The sequence below is a fragment of the Leguminivora glycinivorella genome, chromosome 13 (genome assembly GCF_023078275.1).
Source record: "Leguminivora glycinivorella isolate SPB_JAAS2020 chromosome 13, LegGlyc_1.1, whole genome shotgun sequence".
NCBI lineage: Eukaryota > Metazoa > Arthropoda > Insecta > Lepidoptera > Tortricidae > Leguminivora > Leguminivora glycinivorella.
Genome location: NC_062983.1, coordinates 14,268,310 through 14,291,789, shown reverse-complemented (window position 1 = coordinate 14,291,789; position 23,480 = coordinate 14,268,310). Strand labels below are relative to the sequence as shown.

The following is a 23,480-nucleotide window of genomic DNA, read 5'->3' as shown; positions in this document are numbered from 1 at the left end:
AGAGGGAGATATACGTATCGAAAACGTTGTCGATTACATATTTTGCGTGAAACTGAATAGGCCACCGCAGTGCCTCCCACTGCAAGGAATTCAATATATATTTTTCGTTTTTCCCGTAATTTCATAATTTATAGGTTTACGTGTGTATTCATTGTGCTTGTGAAATCAACAAACATTCAAGATGATGAACCAATATATAAAAGAGTTAGAACAAGTAAGTAAAAGTGCATTTTCTATTCACTTTCATAACTAAGTTTTGTGTGTAATGAAAACCAGGTAGTATTTTTAAACATTAAATAATATTATTTTACACAAATTATCTAGCCTCTTTATAATTAGCATCTCTCAGATCACATTTTAAGGTCAAATTTGAAGTAGAACTTCTAGTAAAAAGACTATCTTTGTCGACTTGTTTTTTTTGTGTGTAGGTTTGTTTGTTGTATGTAAAACATCAGTTAGTTATTGTATAGCTTATTCAATTTAAAAAAATAATGGTTTCACACAAATTCTTATCTAAAATGCTAAACCAGTTTGTCTAAACAAACCAAAAATCTATGCAAAGAACATAGATATACCCTACGCACAGATTTCGGAAATTTGTACCATTGATATATGTCTTGGTTGTATTCTCAAAATAGGGACCTAGAGTCATACCAAGCGGAGCTATACGAAGCAGAGCCCCACCAGGCTTTTCTTTTTCATTTAGTTTACAAAGGCATATTTACAATTTTAAAATTTTAAAGTTACCTACCAAATTGCTCATGCAGTTTGTTTTCGAAATATTGCCTATGCGTATATGATCTATGCGCTAATGACTTACTATGGAAACATGAAGTTTACCCAAAATGTATGATACCTTTTCATATTTTATCATATTATGATTTCATAACAATTTCACAGGACCCATTTGATCCAGACGAGTTTGTCGAGAGAATGGTTAGACGGAGCATGCAAGAGTCGAGACTCAAGGATGATGAATTTGACCCGGAAATGATACATGACATATTCACTCAAGCAATACAGGACTTAAAGGTAGTTTTACAATTTTTTTACTATACAGGGTGTATATTTGAAGTCTTCTCTCTCTTCAGAATTATTTTTGACCAAGATCATACATAGATTCATAGATTGTAGTAAAATATTGGTTTGTTTTATTTACACTGCTAATGAATACTATGAATTTCATACTGAATTAAATACAAGGTAAAAAAAAAAACAACCTAAAATAATTTATTTCTTTAACTTGTAAAATGTAACACTCATGGGACAGAATCAGAATCAGAATATCATTTATTTGCCTACTTTGTGTATTACATAAATGGGGCCCATGGCCGGTGAGCTGTGTAGGGGTGGGTCAGCTAACTTATGTCCTAATGGATCTGTGTTTTGATCTTGATCTGGGACAGGAAGTTTCACTCTTCCACAAAAGTTATGAAATAATTTTGTCTGTTAATCATCAGGTGCTGCAAGAAAGGCAAGAGAGAAAATGCGCAAGATTAGAACAGTCAGTACAGGAAGAGGAAAAATTATACGGAGCCAAGCTGGCAGAGATCATGGAACAGCATACTGTAAGTCTTACATTTGTAGGTTACTTGTACGTACTGATAAAACATAATTCATTAGGGTCCACACGGAGAGCTGCATGAGTGGCAATGACTGTATCAAAGCAATTGGTAATGAATACATGCCATTCAAACAACCTGTCTACTGAGGTGTCGTCCCGGATTGAAGTCACCTGTATAAGTTTAACTGTAAACAACTCCATCATTGGACATTTGCGAAGTACTCCGTGTGGGTCTATTGACCTCTGGCAAATCTCATCGTACTTCCATATTGTGTGTCATCAAGCCATTAGGCTTTGAGTTGACTTGAATGTTTCGTCTAGTTTTTGAGTTAGTCTGTGTGCTCATTGTGTTGTGCTCATTGTGTTTGATGTAATGTTTTTTTCTGTTCCAGCATTGCGTTAACGTATTCAGCTCTCTTGACGAGCGTATGTCCCGTTGCGGAGGCCGAGCGCTTGATGTGGGCGAGAAGCTAGGCGCGGCCCGGGCTCCGCGGGCCCGTGCCGCCGCCGCCCGGGACTTGTTGGCCCATCTAGCCCACTTTCTGAGCCCTGGACCGGTGCATACGGAGTTATTCAACGACCCTAGCAAGGTATGATATAACTCTCTAGATGAATGTACGAGTCACGTTGCGACAGACCAAACGCTAGTAATAATCAGAAGCAAGGTATGTTGACTCGATGACTCGTCCAAACAATGATGGCATTTTCAAACATGCTGCGGTCGCTGGGAAGCGTGATTTTATAAGCCTTCAGAATACAAATGAATCTACGAAATCTCGGCAAAAAAGGACAATATCGAATATTGTATCAATAGAACAAAGTTGTTCTAGAATAGCCTAACGTTAATTCCATATTCCATTAATTTATATACATCAACCATTCATCACATCTCGGTCTAAGCTTTCAAAATCTATTTATTTCAGCTTAATGAAGCAGCCGACGTCATCCAGAAACTCCACACCATCGCCCAAGAACTACCCCCAGACAAATTCGAAGTAGCCAAGAAGAAAATCGAAGCCAAATATGATGAGATAGAACGGAACCTTATAGAGGAGTTCGTGAAAGCGCAGAACCAAGGGGATATGGCTAAGATGAAAGATATCGCTAATATTATGACGAACTTTAAGGGGTATTCGCAGTGTGTCGATGCGTTTATTGAGACTAGTCAAATGGTGAGTGGCCTTGTTTTAATTGTAATATCCGTCTGTGGTAATTTTGTTAACAATAATACTAGCTTAGTATACCTTTTTTTTTTTTTTTTTTTTTACGTGGAGTAATGCATTTACGCATTCCGTCTAGCCGGGGAACTAGGACGGATATGTCGGGCTCGTGGCCAAGGGGCCAAATACCGACTAAACCCTCCACGGTATGCCCGTCTCGCAGCAATGGTGACGATGAACACGGGATCGCAGAGCATTCTACCGCGAACATGTCTGCTGCCGACAGCCGAAACTGTCCCCCTCGTTGAACCCGAAGGCCCTGGAGCCGAAGCTCCCCCTCTCGAAGGCAGTGTGCAGGGCGACACCACACACTGGACCCTCTTGACAACCTCCACGCCGGGAGGAGACGGAATACCCCGGGTTCCACCTCCTCAGGTTGCCGTAGCGATTTTTTATAGAGGTGGTCATCCTCGTGGCCACCACGCCGGCGCCGGCCAGCAGTGGCAACCACCCCGGCCATCATCATAGGCCCTCTGCCTAGACAGTTACGGGGACCGCAGTTTTATACAGGTCAACGGTATTCCTGTGCCCTCACACGCGCCCAAGAGCGCTCAGCCCGAAGGCCCTCTCCAGCACACACTCGGGTAAACTCTCCCTCAATGAGAGGACACCCTGTGTGGAACCCCCTCAACCCCCCCACGACAGGACATTGGCAGCACCGATAAGGAATCACTTGAAACTCAAGAGATTACTTACCGTTGCCCCCGGGGCGCACCGTCCAAGACCCTTACCTTTCCCCCGGATCAGCTGATCAAGAGGAATGAGAAGGGACCTGGCACACTAGGAGGTTTCCTGTCCGTAGCACCCCAGCTTAGTATACCTAGACCTACTCATAGTGCTAAGCGAAAATTAGTATAGGTATAAGTAAGTGTTTTGAAACTTTTGAATGATTCACGGTTATTTTCATTAGACTTATATTGACCGGGATATATATATTGTATATATTCGTCAGTTTTCCGTGATCATGATGCATGCAACTGCGTCGAGATATCGGGAGCTCGACAAAAATCAAAAAGGTAATCACGGTCTATATCCCGGTCAATATAAGTCTACGTATAAGTACATTGTTTATTGCAATTTATTGTAAAAAAATTAACTAACAAATTGTATTGACTCCTGCACGGGAAGCATGGTCGCGCGATAGACGATAAAATATCAGGCCGTCCCTATCGCAATAGCAGGCCGTCCCTATCGCACTATTTGTAAGTACGATAGGGACGGCCTGATATTTTATCGTCTATCGCGCGACCATGCTTCCCGTGCTGGCCTGACATAAACGTATACCTATTTAATTTAATATACTAGGTATATTACGAAAATTTCTTTTCACCTTATTGCTATTAATTAAAACCAATAAATGTTTAAAAATAAGTAAAATAAAAAATAAAATTCGTTTATTTCAGACCAAATGATCCATAATTTTGTTAGTAAAATATAGTGACGGACTATGTTAGTATGTACTTATATCTATATACATATAACAAATAATACAAAAAAAAACAACAACACAATCTAAAACTATATTTACATACTTAAAATTACTGAGAGGAGACAACACCGAGCCAGGCTATTTGTCTGCGCCTATCACCACCAGATTAGGTATTATTAGATTTGGTCCAAATTAACTCTGCAGCGAATTGGATATCACTGATGAGTGATGAGCGTGAAAGTGTTTTGATGAATATGCTAATATCATATACCTACATTTTAAGTGACCATTGCCATCACTATATAATTTTGTTTCAGAACACGCTAATGGGCAAGGATATCTTTGCTTCTGTCCTACCTCTCTGCAAGAAGAACTACAACATCATCAGCGTAGTATTCTCGAACCCAGAGCAGGTAAGGTCAATGCTTACAAATGATATAATGCATATGGAGTATGCTTGAACTTTAGATGGCTGCAGTCTCCCCAAACATATCGATTCAGAATCACCGACCAAAAATCGCTCTTTAGTATGAACATGCGTACGGATGCGTTAAGCGACGACGACGCGTAAGCGTCTTCATACTAACGAGCGATTTTTGTTCGGTTACGGCCCAGCCACGACATTGGTCTCAGCGCGACAGCGGTGAGCGGCAGCCATACGTGCGAATGAAAAGTCCCATCGCTGTGTCTCCCTCCAATGTATGGCCGCCGCTCACCGCTGTCGCGCTTAGACCAATGTCGTGGCTGAGCCGTTAGAGTCGATTCTGCGTCGATAGGTTTGGGAAAACCCTAAATGCGCCATTTTCAAGTAAAAGGTCGCTTAAGCCTAAGGACGCTCTAACAGGAAATTCGTATAAAGATACGAGCAAATTTTATCTTTATGGTAAGCGACAATGTAATAAATTCAAGTTTATGCTTTGCAAGATGACAAAATCTAATTCTAAAAACATACAAGAACTATAATAGCAGCGCCATCTATCTTATATTTCTCTAAGTTGCTTCCTCCAACAGGTGATGAGTAAGTTCGTGCTGAACATCTTCCACCTGAAGCTGCAGAAGTACATTCAGACCAAACTAGCTGACAAGAATGACGTCGAGAAATACTTGAGGAATCTTTATGATATGTATACAAGGTTAGTTATTCTCTCGCTAAGGCTAATAATGACATGGGCCAAACTATAGGCATGGTGTTCATATATTCAAAATCATATTGGGAATGAAGTAATTATAAACAGAGATCGGACGGATTTGCGTCATTCTTAGTGACTTATGTCATTTTAATGACTTTTAGTATAAGATAACGCACAAAAATCCGATCTGATTATAAACCTTGCATCCATTCACTGGCAATGGACGACTACCAAAGTAATGTTGACAACTAGGCATTTGGCCGGGATGTAAAGTTCTAATTCATGTAATTAGTATTTTGATACTACTCGTGATTTCATTTCAGCGTCCCACTAGGACCTAAATCGTTTTTTTTTTAATATTTTCAGCACTCAAAAAGCTTGCGACGACCTAGTGTCAGCCGGTTTCATATCAGACACCGGTAACCCATCACCCGGGTCCCTCCGTCGCTCAGCGCTGGTAAACGGCGCGTTAGCGGGCGCAGGTGACGGTTACCCAGCGCTTGAGGGTCGCCGGTTACGGGCGCTGCTGTCTAGCCTACTGCACTCTTATTACAGTGACAAGGGGCATGTGAAGCGGCAGATACAGGGCGCAGGGTAAGTGGCTATTATATCTGACACCGGCAACACACCAGGGTCCCTCCGTCGCTCAGCACTGATAAACGGCGCGTTAGCGGGCGCGGGTGATGGTTACCCAGCGCTCGAGGGTCGCCGGTTACGGGCACTGCTCTCCAGCCTGCTACACCCTTATTATAGCGTCAAGGGGCATGTGAAGCGACAGATACAGGGCGCAGGGTGAGTGGTTATTATATCTGACACCGGCAACACATCAGGGTCCCTCCGTCGCTCAGCGCTGGTAAACGGCGCGTTAGCGGGCGCCGGTGATGGTTACCCAGCGCTCGAGGGCCGCCGGTTACAGGCACTGTTGTCTAGCCTACTACACTCTTATAACAGTGACAAGGGGCATGTGAAGCGACAGATACAGGACGCAGGGTGAGTGGCAATTATATCGGACAGCGACAAATTATCTCAGCATTGCTTCGAGCAATAATTGCTGCACAACTTGTCAAAACGGAGAATCTGTGGAGAGATGGCAGTCTTCACTGTGATTACACATTTTAGTTTGACAGTACTTCTGAATATACTCGATTCTCTTTGCCAAAACCACTTTTTCTCCAGATTCCAGGAACTGCGACGCGATTTGCAAGCGGTAATCGGGACCCGAGCGAACATAAACATCGCTCAGATCGAAAATTACGGTGGCGAGACGTTCCTGAGCGATACTCTCGTTAGTAGGATACTGAGCGAAGCGAAGACGTCGTTCACTAGGTGCAAAACGGTAAGTTAATACTTATTTATATCTAACTAGCTATTTCCCGCGGCTTCGCCCGCGTACTAAAAGTAATCTTATTGAAACGTTGAACTTTGGACCCCGATTGCACCACCTTAGGATGTGAATTTTGAAAAATCTTTTCTTAGCCCTTCGAGTCCCAAGCGTCTATATGTATTTATTTATATTTTACTGACATCATAATTATGATGTCGCTGGGACTCGAAGGGTTAGTGCTCCACTCCACCTTATAAGGAACCTACATGCCAAATTTGGAATCTCTAGGACCAGCGGTTTTGGCTGTGCGTTGATATGTCAGTGAGTTTTCTTCTTTTATATATTTAGATGTACCTGTTAATTAATTACCAGTAAGGTACAGCGGGGAAAATCTCGACTGGGGGGGGCAAATGTAACTGGTCCATTTTTTTCCATGTTTTACAATGTTTGCATTATAAATAGAGTGTCCACTGGTTATATATGGTAGGCGTGTTCAGTGGATACATGTAGAACTCAACATCATAGTGTAATAATGGAAAAAATGGATTAGTCACAATTGTCCCCCAGTCGAGATTTGCCCCTTTGTACCTTGAGGCAAAAAATCAATAATATTGCCTAAACTAATAAGGACCAAATTGTGTTCCGAGTGATGAGAAAAACAGATAAGATAATTCTACTAATTTACTTTAAAAAAAAGGGATGTGCCCTTGGTACACTTCTTTGGTCGAACCGTATCCCAAATACACCCAGAATAATATCATAACCTAGACCAAGACGCAAATGCGCTCGAGATCTTACGAGATTCAAATTAGATTACCTATTCCTGACGCTACAGCTTACCGTCAGAAGTGCTTTTATGAGCAAAATATTCCTATTCATTGCTATAAACGGTATTTAACAAGCAATCAAGTCAAGCACAAGGTACTTAATTCCTCAACATAGTTGCCATAATGCAGCGTGAAGCGCTGATGGCCTAGCGGTAAGAGCGTGCGACTTTCGGTCCGGAGGTCGCGGGTTCGAACCCGGCTCGTACCAATGAGTTTTTCTGAACTTATGTGTGAAATGTCATTTGATATTTACCAGTCGCTTTTCGGTGAAGAAAAGCATCGTGAGGAAACCGGACTAATTCCAATAAGGCCTAGTTAACCTTCGGGTTGGAAGGTCAGATGGCAGTCGCTTTCGTAAAACTAGTGCCTACGCCAAATCTTGGGATTAGTTGTCAAAGCGGATCCCAGGCTCCAATGAGTCGTGGCAAATGCCGGGATAACGCAAGGAGTATGATGAGTTGTCAAAATGCCACTGAAACACTATTCTTCTTCTTCTTCTTCTTGGTTAGGGGCTTTGTAAGGCTTCAGAGCGCCTTATGTATCACTGCGACCATTTCTGATCTATTGTGATCGCCACCTACTACAACTCTCGATCAAGTCCTACAAATTCGAAGATTTGTAGTATCTTTTTGAGATCGAGATACCTCACATACTCTGGGTGTATTTGGTAGCAGCCCAGAATCATGTTACGTGTGCGCATTAGAGAGGGGCACTCTGCCAGGATGTGCAGGGGCGTTTCATCAGACTCTAGATACACTATTCTTACTATTCCAGTTATGCACTCCCAACGAGCTCCCCGGCACCGCGACTGCTCTCTTAGACGTCCTCATCCAACATTTGCTGGTCGAACACGTTGACTACGCACTAGATTTGGGCCTGCAGTCCATACCCATTGCCGAGAGCAAGTCTCCACCGCAGGTAGCTATATCATTATTTCTATCACTTTTTTAGATGAATTTAGCATATATTTAACATACATATAATGTTTTAGGGTCATATAAAAAATATCCCTGAAAAAAAAAACATACTATAAGGGCGCGCAATTTTGATAGCGAATTAATCGAGAGACGGCGCTATACACAATAAAGCTCATTAGTACCTATATACTTCTTGTAGTATATTGAGAGAGAGAGAGAGGGGGATTCTTAATTTAAATGGCTTGCGCGTTACTGGTACTTATTAGCTGACACACTCTCTTCTGTCAAGTATGTAAAACTACTAACATGTAATAGTCTATTTTAATTCATATAATGTGTTTTCAGAAGTGATTTGTGTATTAATTAATTACCATCCTCCTGAGGCACCCGGACACACTTCTATTCAAGTCTTTAGTTATATGTATGAGTAACATGAGATTATCTTTACTAGGTATTTTGAAAGAAAGTTTATATGGAACCCTCGGTGGGCGAGTCCGACTCGAAAAAAAATCATGACCCCACTTTAGATACTAAAGACAGTAGAGAATGCCTGACATGTTTTATATGTTTGTGTGTTGTTTAATGTTATTAATTGTAAAACAAATAGTTTTTATTTTATTTTACAGATTTACTTCTTTGACACGGTGAAAGAATGTAACAAAATAGTGAAAATGTTTGAGGAACATTTTCAAGAATCAGTCCTGCCTTGTATGAAGTAAGAATCATTTTTATAAGTATCAAATCATGTACATTTATGTTTTACATCATGAAGTACATATTTAGTGACCTAGATATAGTTTATTTTTTGTTACTAAAATAAACACGATTTCCAGAGTCAACCCTCAAAAACGGTATGTGTTAATAATTTACCACAGTCTTTTTAATAACACTAATAACCTTAATACGCTATTTTCGTGTTATTTTGTTTTTGAGTTTGTCTAATTTTTGAATTATTTTTGTGTTTCCCGCCTAGGTTCTAGGCTAGTATTTTTAGGCTTAGGCGTCTACCGCCAATTTTTTTAAATTTAATATTCATCCATGTCACATTACTACATTACTGAAGCATCAAGTGATGGACAGATCGATTCACGAAAGCTGGCACGAATGGAATGAACAAACTTTGATTGTATGCCACAGTCGTAACTGTCAATAGCTACCATTTGACGAGGCCAGACGACCGGTCTGGACTAGTTTGTAGTCCTGGGTTTGAATCCCGGTAAGGGCATTAATTTGTGTGATGATTACGGATATTTGTACCTGATTCATGGATACTTTCTATGTATGTAAGTATTTGTATATTATACAGAGTGGGGCCTGTAACAAAGGCGAAGAATTGAACTGTAGGCTATTCTCCTTATACTGATCAACATTTGTTCAGTGACTTTTAAAAATTATGAAATCTTTAAATTTTTAATTTTTCATACAAAATAAATATTAGCTTCAATGTACGCCATTATTGTTGTCATTGACGTTGTCTGTCACACTTTAGACTTAACAGAATTCGCAATACATTACCTCTTAGAAAAAACTTTCAAGGGTGATAAAAATCAAAATACAAGTTATTTTTAAAAGTCGCCGAACAAATGTTGATCAGTATAAGGAGAATAGCCTAGAGTTCAATTCTTCGCCTTTGTTACAGGCCCCACTCTGTATATATCGTTGTCTGTGTAAATACCCACAACACAAGCCTTCTTCAGGTTACCGTGGGTCTCAGTCTGTGTAAGGATGTCCTATAATAATTATTTATTACTAGCTTTTGCCCGCGGCTTCGCGCGCGTTAGAAAGAGACAAAAAGTAGTGTCACTCTCCACCCCTTCAACTATGTCCACTTAAAAAATCACGTCAAATCGTCGCTCCGTTTTGCCGTGAAAGACGGACAAACAAACAGACACACACACTTCCCCATTTATAATATTAGTATGGAAGTATGGATGATTTTATTGGTTAATCTGTCAAGCACATTTTCATTCACTGATTTGTTCCATTAGTGCCAGCACTTTTGAATTTACCTGTAAGGGCTATAAGTATGTCGCTTATCTTGCGGCTACCAGTAAGTACGTTATTTGCCTATGGACACAATAGATCCATTCCGCCAGAAGAGTTATTTTAGTGTGAATTGTGATATTTAGAGTGCTAAAATGATTTAGTAGGCATAGTTCGCGGCAATAACATCGCACAAAAAGAAGGATGCATAAATATCTGATACGATCTCGTGGCTCTAGAAATAAAATTGTGTCAGATATTATTGCGGCCTGTGTGGTGACGGGTTAAGAATTTCACCACCCCCTTTCTTCCCGTGGTTGTCGTAGAAGGCGACTATGGGATATGGGTTAAATTGTGGCGTAAACGAGAGGCTGGCAACCTGTCACTGCAATGTCACAGTTTCGTTTTCTTTCAATCCCTTATTTGCCAAGAGTGGCACTGAAGGCACTGAAGCTTTAGTAGTTTCGTGTGTTCTGCCTACCCCTTTATGGGATACAGGCGTGATTGTATGTATGTATTAATTGCGGCCTTCTTTTTGTGTGATGTTATTTCTAGTGATTGTACCTATTAATTTTTCCCTTATTTCCTTAACGTTAATGTTTTCGCAGTTCCACAGCCAAGCAGACCGAATGTGTGAACAAGAAGACTACTATAATGGAGCAGTTAGAAGCCAAACTAGATGCTGGGTTAGAACGAGCTATATCAGCCATTGTTGGCTGGGTCAAGTTGCATCTACAGACAGAACAGAAGAAGTCGGACTTTAAACCTGAGGGGGACGTCGATACCTTGGCTTCTCCTGTACGTAATAATAATAAGAAGTCTATAGTTCATAAAATCAGGGGCAATACAGGGGCCCGTTTCACAAAGCTGAAAGTTACAAGCGGAATTCTCTTTCCAACTTGTCATATTAGACATTGACAACCACTTGTAACTTGTAGCTTCGAGAAATGGGCCCCTGATGTAATGCATAACAGGCTAGTTTCCTATACTTAAAATAAAATATTTTATGCAGTGCACGAAATAAAGCACCACCCAATTAGAAGAAAAATATGGACAGTAGTTATGTTTAAACATAATTTATATTTAATAAGTCAAAGAGAATTGGGGGGCTAATCCGGTGAACCTTGTAGATAATTATAACGAGGTTTTACTACGCGGTGCTTTCTAAGTTCTGCGGTAAACCCCAGTGCTCTTTCTATTTCATCTGGCGTAGTATCCACAATAGTGCTAATTACAAGAGATGTAAAGAAATCGCTATACATACGCCATTTCGTTTGTAATATTTTTAGTAGCGTGGTCTGGTCATACCGTTAATAAAAATTCTGTTCGTTTTTGGTATTATCATCACATTACATCTATGTTTTACACCTATTAGACCATTAATAATGTACATATTCTCCCCAGGCGTGTCAATCCGTAGTGTCCTACCTGAACACCGTGATGGAGAAGATCCACTCCGGTCTAGAAGGCGAGAACCTGCAAGCAGTGACCCTGGAGCTGGCCATCCGACTCCACAGGGTCATATACGAGCATCTGCAGAACTTCCAGTTCAATTTCGCTGGTATTTATTTGAAATAGTAATTTATATATTGGCAGACCCGGTGTAACATTGCCGTATTTTTATCGCATGTCACTTTAGGGCCTATTTAGACGGTACGAGAATTCGCATACGAGTTTTATTACATTGCTGTATTTGATGGTTGTGTAAAATTGCATCTATCTCCATGTCAGGAGTTTTTTGGCAAATAAACTATTTTTTTTAACCTCAACAGCCCGCAATGTAACTAAAATCGCATGCGAGTTTGCACGCCGTCTACATCAGGCCTTACTCGTTGTAGAAACAATGTAATTTTGAAAGTGACGTATAGGTAACCACAAAATATAAAAGTACAAATATAACGCGACAAAAATAAACCGCCAACCACTACACCCGCCGTTTGTCAGTAGAAAAAAGCGCCATTCATGCAAATTATAAATCCTTTCACCTTTGGGTACACATTTTAAGTTACGCGTTTTCGATCGCTTTTTGTCTACTCTATGAGGTGTTCAGGCAAGTCGCGCGATAAATTATAAAACGTCAGGCCGTCCTTTTCGCAGTATTTGTAAATGCGATAGGAACCCATACAACCATTTCAGTCGCAAAATCTTCAAATCAGTAACTAACTGTCAAATGTGACATAACGCGTGGTAACGTCGTGCAAACAATGCGACCGTATTGATACAATAACAAAATGTAGTCGTCGTGTGCACTCGTTACGGTAACAAAATGTGTACGAATTTGTGGCTGTCAATGTCACTGTCAGAATGACTTTTAACGACACTTTATTAGTCGACGTTTGCACACATAACGGTAACAACATGTGGACGAATTTGTGGCTGTCATTGTCACTGTCAGAACGGTTTCTGACAGTGACATTGACAGAATTTGTACACACATGTGTAGGTCTGATTACCGAACTGCTCCTAAACCACTGTATCCGCAAATGACAATCTGAAATACGAAGGTTTCTCAAACTGTCTTGTGAAGTTGTGGACTGGTTGCTTTGAATCATTTAAATATGAGCGAATTAAATAATAATAAACGACGACGACCATTTAAGCACTCTTCGACATTTTATAGAAATATGGGAAAGTTAAGAAAAGTGCAGAATGATAATACAAATAGATAAGCACTTTATAGTTACTTAATGTATTAAATATATAATTTTTAATTCTTAATATTGATAAAAATGAAGTGTAGTGTTGCTTTACACAATAAAAGTAGGAATCAAATGAAATAGAGTATTTACTGTGATATTAATAGAATTTCTGTTGCGCAATGATAGTTTTTTTCAGTACAGATGCTACTTTTTTTAACGCAGTAGTGCGAGAAAATCAAGCAATCTGGTCGAAACTCTTAGCTTAGATTTAGGTACTGAAAATCGTCGTAAGATACACGTGCGAAAAGGACATTCACAACTCGTGTCGATTTAAAACACTCCCTTCGTTCGTGTATTAATTTATCGCTACTCGTACCGATTTTCCTCTTTTCCGCACTCGTATCTACAAGTATTTTGTTTGGGTTACAAAAAAACACATTATTTACTCTACTACGTTTTATTTATGTCTCTTTAACATTGCAAATTTGTAAACACTTATCTATACAAAAATCTTGACAAAAGAAGTACAGATCGCTGAAATTAATGTTGATAGTAATATTAATGACGACTACTTCAACAAGTGTCAATTGTGAAATGCCGCAAAATACTAGTTGCTCTATAGAAGACCATAATAATATGATCCCCGATCCTTTACAACCCAGCAGCTCGGTACGCACGTTACAATTTTTTTTAATCTTCTTTAGTGAGGGCAACTCTGAGTACGACGGCATATTTAATTGTTTATAAAGTTTGAGGATACCTGGAAAAAATTAATACAGGAAGTCATTTTGAAAATATAATAAATATTCACTGCTTTCGGTCACGCGTGTACGCTGCGACTATTTTGCGACCGTTTGTCGACCGTTTGGTGACCGTTTGGCGACTGTTTTTTACATGGAATATTACCGTCTTAATCCATATTTTAACAACTTTATTGGTTTTCTAGGCATTATTTTTATTATTTCAGTATATTATATGCACCGGAGCACTAAAACTTCACCAATCAATATACATAACACGCAAACACCGAGTAGTCAATAATATTATTACTGGTTAAACTGAGGTAAATTGATGGCGCGTTGATAAATTTAGACTTATTTTATGAAATCACTCGAGCAATTTAATTGGCCATGGTAATTAGCCCACATTATATTACAAATGCAAACAATATTTATCTTTAACAAATTCTTACGCCATTACATTTTAATGTCAAATGATTTCATTTCTTTTTTACTTTGACGTCTCTGACAGTCGCCATTTGAAAAGAATGAAATGAACGAATGATTTTGGGAAAGTAGTCGCCAAACGGTAACAATGTGTGCACGCGTAGTGCACACTTCTGTCACTTCTGTGACCATTTGTGCCTGTTACCAATCGTCCCCATTTGGGTCGCCACGACTAAACGTCGACCGTACTGCGACTAAGCATTGAGACCCGAAGACCTGTGTGTACACAAAATAGGAGGATTTGCGTAGGAACGGCGACCGATTATGGTTATATGGGAACGCTCCGATGCGATAAAGTTTATCGAACTAGTATGCTACGCCCGCAGTTTACTTGTCTACTTCCATGTTTTGAATGACTAACAATCGACGCAGTGTAAATTGCACGCAGTGTGAATGCATGAATTACTTACTAGGAGTTTAATACCACTTCTTCCTTCCACAGGGGCCATGGTAGCGATCTGCGACGTGAAGGAATACCGTTCGGCCGCGTGCGGGCGAGGCGCGCGCGCCGCGCCACCTCCCGCGCATGCGCTGTTCGACGCGCTACACGCTCTCTGCAATCTACTGCTCGCTAAACCTGAGAACCTGCACCAGGTGTGCGAAGGAGAGACCCTTGTAAGTAGACTACCTATAGTACTTCGATATGTAGGAATAACCTTCCGCCGCCAGCAGCTAAGGCATGCTTTGTTCGACGCGCCACACGCTCTCTGCAATCTGCTGCTCGCTAAACCTGAGAACCTGCACCAGGTGTGCGAAGGAGCGACGCTTGTAAGTAGACTACCTATAGCACTTTGATATGTAGGAATATCCTTCCGCCGCCAGCAGCTAAGGCATGCTTTGTTCGACGCGCCACACGCTCTCTGCAATCTACTGCTCGCTAAACCTGAGAACCTGCACCAGGTGTGCGAAGGAGAGATGCTTGTAAGTAGACTACCTATAGCACTGCGATATGTAGGAATAACCTTCCGCCGCCAGCAGCTAAGGCATGCTTTGTTCGACGCGCCACACGCTCTCTGCAATCTACTGCTCGCTAAACCTGAGAACCTGCATCAGGTGTGCGAAGGAGAGACGCTTGTAAGTAGACTACCTATAGCACTGCGATATGTAGGAATAACCTTCCGCCGCCAGCAGCTAAGGCATGCTTTGTTCGACGCGCCACACGCTCTCTGCAATCTACTGCTCGCTAAACCTGAGAACCTGCACCAGGTGTGCGAAGGAGAGACGATTGTAAGTAGACTACCTATAGCACTTCGATATGTAGGAATAACCTTCCGCCGCCAGCAGCTAAGGCATGCTTTATTCGACGCGCTACACGCTCTCTGCAATCTACTGCTCGCTAAACCTTAGAACCTGCACCAGGTGTGCGAAGGAGAGACGCTTGTAAGTAGACTACCTATAGCACTTCGATATGTAGGAATAACCTTCCGCCGCCAGCAGCTAAGGCATGCTTTGTTCGACGCGCCACACGCTCTTTGCAATCTACTGCTCGTTAAACCTGAGAACCTGCACCAGGTGTGCGAGGGAGAGACGCTTGTAAGTAGACTACCTATAGCACTGCGATATGTAGGAATAACCTTCCCCCGCCAGCAACTAAGGCATGCTTTGTACAGACAACGACACAGCTGTGAATAGAAAGTGCCAAAAATCTGTATACGCACCTTTATGTACAAGCAAAAAAGTTCTGTATACATATTTTGGAACTTTGTATTGTTCTGTTGTTGACTTTACGACGCGCTAGACGCTCTCTGCAATCTGCTGCTCGCAAAGCCTGAGAACCTGCACCAGGTGTGCGAGGTAGAGACTCTTGTAAGTACCTATAACTATATCACTTGATGAGGAATAATGTCTCTATAGCGGAACTAACATCTTAGAGAGATAAAGATAATTTTGAACCCTTAATCAGGATACGATGACCGTCGACCGGTTTATGGATATTGTTTTTTTTTTCATTGGTCCTACTTAAATTTTAAAACAGCGTAATCCAAAATGGCCAAAATGCCTAACCGTCAAACTTACTATTTTTCTTATATTCGTCATAATATGAGGGGAACCTAAATTTCGCTGATTAAATATCCCTGAAAAAATTACCAAGTAGAGCAAATAAAAAAAATGGCTCACTAGATGGCGCTGCCACTGTGTAGCATAGTTTGCAGTTCGGTCACACAAAACTAGCATACAAGATCTTGACCAAGGCCATGTCAACGAAAATAATTTAAATATAACTTACAAAACTATTACATATTTAATTTTTATATACCTACTATATCTACTTGAAAGCGTATGGCTTGGAACCGCTAATTTCGCCGGTGTTTCCAACCGGGGGTGTAGCTCAGATGGTAGAGCGCTCGCTTAGCATGCGAGAGGTACGGGGATCGATACCCCGCACCTCCAATGATAATCTTTTTGTGTTTTTTTTTTTTCATTTAACTTTTTGTTTTTTTTGCATGGTTTTTATTTTTCTTTTACTTATCAATTAAAATGCTTTTTTTCAGAGATAATCTGATAAGAAATTTTTATTTTACCACGAACATTATAGTATGAGGGAAAGAGATATATTATTTTATAATGTATATTTTTTCAGTACAGATGATGTTTCTTTTTACGCACTAGTGCGAGAAGTGGTTCATTATATAATTATTTCAGTACAGATGGTGTTTTTTATTGCACTAGCGAGGAGTGGGTAATTTTTTGTTAGGTTGAAATTTCAGAGGGCCATTTGTACTGAAATACTAAGTACGATACACGTGCGAAAAAAAAATTCGTAACTCCCTTCGGTCGTGTTTTAATTTATCGCCACTCGTTTCGAACTTCCTTTTCTCCGCACTTGTATCGTAATGTACTATTTTAGTAAGATTCTCTATTTTATCAACTTTTTCTTGTCTGTTATTGCCATGGTTACGGTCCCCTAAGTCACGCTGGTTTTATGTAAAATTATGATATTGAAATTATGCAAGCATGCATTGTAGTCCATGTTTGTAGGTGGCAAATTAAGGAAAGGGCTTGTTATCACCATAAAAATGCATGTTGTGTTTGCATAGTTTAAGTAGCATATTTTTGCATAAAACCAGCGTGACTCGGGAGACCGTAACCATGGCAATAACAGACAAGAAAAAGTTGATTCTCCCAAATATTAATTATAATTTTATTTTGTTATGAACTCAATACAAACTCCTAAATTGTTTTTTTAGAAAAGTTTTATAAAAGATTAAGACTGTTAACTATATATATATTTGTGTAAAATTATGCTGCGCCAGATGGCGTTGAACAGTGCATGTACAATGAAGACAAATAATAAGGCTGGTTCTAGTGTCACGCGGACCGAACGCGCGGAGCGATCCGCACGACTAATTAGTATGAAATAGGTGTCGTTGTCCACGCGGACCCGTCCGCATTACTTTAAAAAGCTCCCTGATTTTAATACATATTACTCCGGTGCGGATCGTACACAGCATTAATCTCCTGTCAGAATTGTACTACAATTTACATAATATGTAAACTTGTAATTACAATTATGTGTTCAATAAAGCATATTTCCTTACAAAATTGTTAAAAATCACCTGTCAAGTGAAAATGTTTATTGAACAGAAATATGTAAAATTGTAGCTTTACTCCTACAATTATGTAAATTTTCCACTATGACAAATTTGTAACTTGTAATTTTTATTGAACAGAAACTTGTAGAATTGTAAATTGTCGGTACAATTTACAATTTGTATTGTTTATTAAATGGGGCCCTGTGTGGTCGGTCCGCGTGACACACAGACCAACCCCTATAGACATCCATTACAAGACGACTCGCGGTCGCCAGCCTTCCTAGTATTTGCACTGATATAAGCGCGGGCGCTCGCCGTGCCCGATCAGTAGCGACCAAGTAACAGACCCGAAAGCAGCGCGAGTTTTTCGCAGTAAAAAAATTGAAAAAGGGTATTTTGATGTCTTAAAGATGTCCACCTGTAGTGTGGAAAGGTAACAAGAAGCTCAAATTTAAAAACAGACGTCATTACATTCCACATAAAAGTCATATTTATAATTTATTCAGAGCCGGCGTAGGTCAACTTACATTGGCCACTTACGCGTCAGTAGAGGGACAGTCCCTTTCATCTGGCGCGACTGCCCGCCGTCCTTGAAACGGCCAATCACAGCGCGCTTAACACATTCCCCGCCCGCTCCTCGCACCCCTGGCACTGGTGACTCGTATCGCGAACAAAATATACAAGAATGCTACTTTATAGGAGGTTCTCTGTGGCGTGACACTAAGGCTGGTTTAGTGTCACGAGGACCGACCGCGCGGAGCGATTCGCACTGGACTAATATGTGTTAACTTCAGGGAACGTTTTAGAGTGGCGCGGACAACATCAACTTCATACAAATTGGTCGCGTGGATCGCTCCGCGCGGACGGTCCGCGTGACACTAAAATCAGCCTAACGGCTCAGCCACGACATTGGTCTAAGCGCGACAGCGGTGAGCGGCGGCCATACATTGGAGCGAGGTACAGCGATGGGACTTTTCATTCGCACGTATGGCTGCCGCTCACCGCTGTCGCGCTTAGACCAATGTCGTGGCTGGGCCGTAAGACGTATTTATTTTTCACCAGGCGGAGCTGGACCACTCAATCCTGCTCAACTTTATCCAGCTACGTTCAGACTACAAGAGCCACAAGTTATCCAGCTTCCTCAAGGGACTGTCGTAATTTTGTTTAAGCTAGTGGGGGCAAGATTTAACAAATGACGTTATTTTAAAGACCACATAAGAGTCGGCGTTTCGGTCTAATATATGGCTTCTGCTCAACGCAACGTTGGCATTGACGCAAGCATGGCGACCACATTTTCCTTTACGCTGACTGGACGCTTACGCTCAAAAGACGCTAGTGTGGGATGGCGTTCAAAGAGTTATATTTCATTCTAAAATACCTAAGTTAAGTATTATAGGTTTCATTAAATCCTTGGTATTTTAATGTTAAAATAAATTATAATTATGCACACATGTTCTGTATGTAATATTTTGAAAAACGAAGTTCACAACATTGTATTTTAGATGTGTAACTTGGTCCTTAGCACACCTCAATAAGCATGATTTTCAATGAACTCATGGTATACTTACTCAAGTTCAGAGTTCGAAAATTAATTTTTATTAATTGTATAGTCGCGCCTAAATATAATTTTGTTTTTAATTTGCTGGTAGTTGCCAGTCTATATTAAATTATTTGTCTTTGCGAAAGGGTATCATTAAAAGCTAATTATGTACAATAACCGCAATTTTTATTTGTTTACCAAGTTTTTACATCGTAGAAAAAATGTCCACCGATCTTAACCCGTTGTAAGATAACATTATTTTTAATTATGTTACTCATATTATTTTCATTATTTGCTTAATTGTTATAACTTGTTTATACATAGATAAGAGTTATAAATTATTGTTGTCTGTCAGTCGAGTTTTTATTCATACTTTTACCTAATTGTAATTATCTGTCATTAGCTACGTCCAATGATTAGTAAAAAAAAAAAAGTGCAACTCCTACTCGCATAAGCAGAAGGATGAAATTTGCTCGTACCTATTTTAAAATTACCGGTAACTTACTTTAAAAAGTTAAACTTACTTATAATACCTATTGATTACTTATCCGCTTCAAGTAAATATGAAATAATGAACCTACCTATAATACATAATATAAATACACACACCTATTTCTTGCTTATTTTTCTGAACATTTTTTTCGCCTTATGGACAAAATTTGCTAGAACATTTAATGTTCCGTTGTCATGAAGCAAAAGTACCATAGGTTGTATTGTCGCTTAGGCATAAGTACCTACGCTATCTAAAAGAAAAGATAATGCGTATAAAAGACAGATAGATAGATAGATAGAATACTCTTTATTGGCAATTTGGCACACCTCAGCAAAAGATACAGTGGAGACAAAACAAATGATTCTATATAGAGGCAGACAACAGCAGAAAGATATGAGTAAATGCTCGTCCTGAGCGACAATGTGGTACAATTTACAAGAATACACGTAAGGTTTTAATGCGTCGCCAGATTTTTGTGTTTAAAATGGAAAGTACTTAATTATATGTACTACTTAATCATACAGTTTGAAAATTCACTCTCAAATTATTTATGGAATAAGTACCTAGTTTTCATGGAGCAGAAAACTCATACGTAAACAAAGTGATGTAACGTCTCACATAAAGCGATCGAATTACTATTCTACTTTCGCAACCTGCTCTCATCATGCGGCCTTGTTTATGAAGTACTTAGAAATTGCGAATATCAAATGGCCGAGGTTTGGGGCGCGGATAGCGCGTTATCAGCGTATCCATACGGCATAGCACTACGTCCATTCATAAATTCTCCCCACCACACGGGCAGACGTTATTTGAATGAATGCGCATGTGTGCGTACCGCCGCGCGCGCACCGCACGCTTGTGTTCTGTTCTTCAGTGCTCGTCTACAGGCCGGCTGGATAACCGTCGTCCGCGCCAGGCCTTCGCGTTCAACTACCCAAAATAGTGCTATGCTAACAACTTAAAGTGTAAACAACACCATTTCAGTTAACAGTGACGTGTAAACGCTAATCTGGATATTAAAATTGAGAGGTAAGTTGCGTTGCCGAAAATGTTTATTTTCATTCAGGCCCGCCGCCTACGCGCTGCTGTCGCGATTTGAGCGACGAATTTACATATTATAAGTTCATTCATTGCGTTAGCTTATTTATATTAACGTACGTGTGATGTGAATGGGTTATTGCCGTTCAAACACTTGGAACAGCGCTTGATTCATCATTGATAAGGACGAGACAACGAAGCCGTTTACTTTCAAGTCTACGCCGTCGAAAAGCTTGTCCGGACACTTGTAGAAGTTTTGTAGCTTTTTAAAATACTTGTAAATCGCAACCTATCACAAGCTTGTTGTGTTGACTTGTGATTCTGTGTCGATCGCATTTATGAGTATCTAGGCGAGGCCGGCCCGCGTCCGCTCCATTTCGAGTGGTGTTTTTATATCCCGCTACCTGAGTACGAGCGCAAGCTGATCCCACTAATGGCAGTCGATAACCAGTATACATTCTTGATGAAGAAAATAAACCAGCTAGGAGCTAGACTACGCCAATACGTGGCTACGTCACCTGATATCTACGAATAGGCCTCTCAACTTATCTTGATAGGTAAATTCCTTATTTACTCGAAATCTATATTTTCTTTGTACTTATTGGACGACATTATGCCATTTTACCTAAACGGAGAGGGATTAGAGATGGACAACTTAGAAGCCCTCATACTGAAGAAAGGGTTTGTCTTTCAAGCAAATCCCTCGAGAACTTAATAAGGTGCATTGGGGTAACTACGAATCACAGAAATGCTCGGGTAATTTCGAAAGGGGAATCTTGATAATGATATAAATAATGGTGATTTTTATGTGACTTTCGAAATTAGACGACTTTCGAATTTACCCCAATGCACCCTAATGTCCCTAATTGTGGATTTATCTGTAAGATAAATAAGATATATTTAAGATACTCGTAGGTATATTTAATTACACAATATATGCTTATAATGACACAGGTTCGAATCCTGATAGGTGCCTTGCCTACCAACTAAATAGGTATAAAAAACGTTTAGTACTTAAATCTTGAACTACTTACGTATAAAATGACATTCAGTTCTCAAAGGAGTAGAAGGGCTAGTTCGTCATGTCGGTAAATTTCACTAGAATCATTAATGGCACGGTTACGATAAGATACGTTCAGACAATAAATCAAAAAGTTAACGATGCCGCATATTACACATACCTACTTGTTATAAATCTATTAACTAGTATATGCAATAAAACATCTCACGTAAATGAAATTACCTCAACTTGAGAGGACAAAGAGAATAATTTACCTATTTAAGGTAAGAGGGCAAGTAGATAGTGCACAGCTTCTAATTAATATACCTAAAAATATTAAGACGATACAGGAGGGGTCAATTCTCCATACAAACGCTCTCGACTATTTCCTCTCTGGTTTTTGAAGATAGAGCACTGATTTTTTCAACACAGATTATTATTATTTTTTATCTGTGTCGGACCCTTTTGATTTTTTTTGATATTCTTATTTTTAAAGACGCTAGAGCCCATCAAATTTTTCAAAAACGGCCTTATCGATTATGGCGCAAAAAAAGGTGTGGTATTAAAAATTGGTGACAATTAGCCAAAAACAAAAACTAAACGGTCCGACGTAGACAATTTCATTGTTATTCAGATTCTCAAATTTCGTTACGATTGATTAAGTTTTGAAGGAGGAAACAGTCGAGAGCGAAACCTCGATTTTAAAGATTTTTTCGCAATATCTTTTAACTGAGTTGTTCTGAATGGACAATTTTTTTTCGATAAATCTAGTTCATAACACTAGTATATTTAACTAAAATTGCCGAATTGAAAGGGGTTCCATTTTAGCATTTTCGCTCCTGCAGCGTCTTAACAGACCCTGAAATCGAACTTTACCCTGATTATTGACACAATGAAGGCTCATAGTTAAACTGGATCTACAAGTCGGATCTACAGCGTCAGTCAGCACTGAAATGTTCAAAATAGCGCAATACCTATTCAGTATTCACTAAACGTTTTGATCTCTTCTCTGAACACATCCACCATAATTCGAACTCTGATCACAATACCAGATGTGATATCTATACTTAGTCCGTTTTCACATTATCCGATCCGATATCGGATGCTGGAAGGATTTCGATGGAACAATCCAAGATGGCGCCTGTAATGTATCGGATATCGGTCCTAGTCCTACATCCGGATCGGATAGTGTGATTAAAAACGCACTTATACCGATTGTTCTTTAGCGATATTAAGTATAGGTATGTTAAGATTTTGTAAAGAACATGTGGTTCCATTGCAGCGGGCCGATTTTTGAGTTTCACGCGTTCGAATTCAGAAAATTGTCACTGAAAATAATAGGCAAGTCACCGTTTTCAACCGGTATTTTAGTGACAGTGCGACTCAAAAATCGGCCCCCAGGTATAATCTAGTTAACCCTATACAAACATTCAAAGGCAAAATGACGTAATGTTATAATTTGATATCTCTGACTAAGTAGATGGACTTATCAGTTATCTCAGTGTAGATACCTGATAAAATAATTGTAACAAACAACTAAATTAAGCATACGCATTAGACTCGTCACTCGTCACGCGGCTGCACGGCATAGATATTTAGGTCTGGGGCCCATTTCTC

The 23,480-nt window shown here is 39.9% G+C and overlaps 2 protein-coding genes and 1 non-coding gene across 5 annotated transcripts in view; all 3 read left to right on the top strand.

The window, feature by feature from the left end:
• The first annotated feature begins 9 nt into the window (after positions 1-9).
• LOC125232866 (exocyst complex component 5) lies at positions 10-19,686 on the top strand. Of its 2 annotated transcripts, XM_048138672.1 has the most exons (16): positions 10-214; positions 901-1,032; positions 1,461-1,568; positions 1,957-2,154; positions 2,488-2,736; positions 4,531-4,626; positions 5,225-5,346; positions 5,710-5,937; positions 6,520-6,679; positions 8,269-8,412; positions 9,038-9,126; positions 9,245-9,262; positions 11,003-11,192; positions 11,799-11,955; positions 14,702-14,874; positions 18,855-19,686. In XM_048138672.1, the coding sequence occupies exons 1-16, from the start codon at positions 182-184 to the stop codon at positions 18,948-18,950; spliced, it is 2,193 nt and encodes a 730-aa protein (XP_047994629.1). In that variant the 5' UTR covers positions 10-181; the 3' UTR covers positions 18,951-19,686. The 2 variants fall into 2 exon arrangements, with proteins under 2 accessions (XP_047994629.1, XP_047994630.1); XM_048138673.1 differs by lacking the exon at positions 9,245-9,262.
• Trnaa-agc lies at positions 16,578-16,650 on the top strand. The gene has a single exon. It is a non-coding gene; the product is annotated as a tRNA-Ala (tRNA).
• Positions 19,687-20,660: 974 nt separating the features above from the next.
• LOC125232397 (ETS-like protein pointed) overlaps positions 20,661-23,480 on the top strand; it is a 198,546-nt gene continuing 195,726 nt past the window's right edge. The window contains exon 1 of one of the 2 annotated variants that reach the window (XM_048138042.1): positions 20,661-20,854. The gene's annotated coding sequence lies outside the window, so the exon portion shown is untranslated. The remainder of the gene's footprint in view (positions 20,855-23,480) is intronic. The other variant, XM_048138041.1, reaches the window with a different exon arrangement.

Excerpts from the sequence above, each read along its gene's own strand:
- LOC125232866 (XM_048138672.1), top strand. The coding sequence starts at position 182 with ATGATGAACCAATATATAAAAGAGTTAGAACAA. Across the intron at positions 1,033-1,460 it reads AAGCAATACAGGACTTAAAG|GTGCTGCAAGAAAGGCAAGA; the intron begins GTAGTTTTACAA and ends GTTAATCATCAG. Across the intron at positions 2,737-4,530 it reads TTATTGAGACTAGTCAAATG|AACACGCTAATGGGCAAGGA; the intron begins GTGAGTGGCCTT and ends ATTTTGTTTCAG.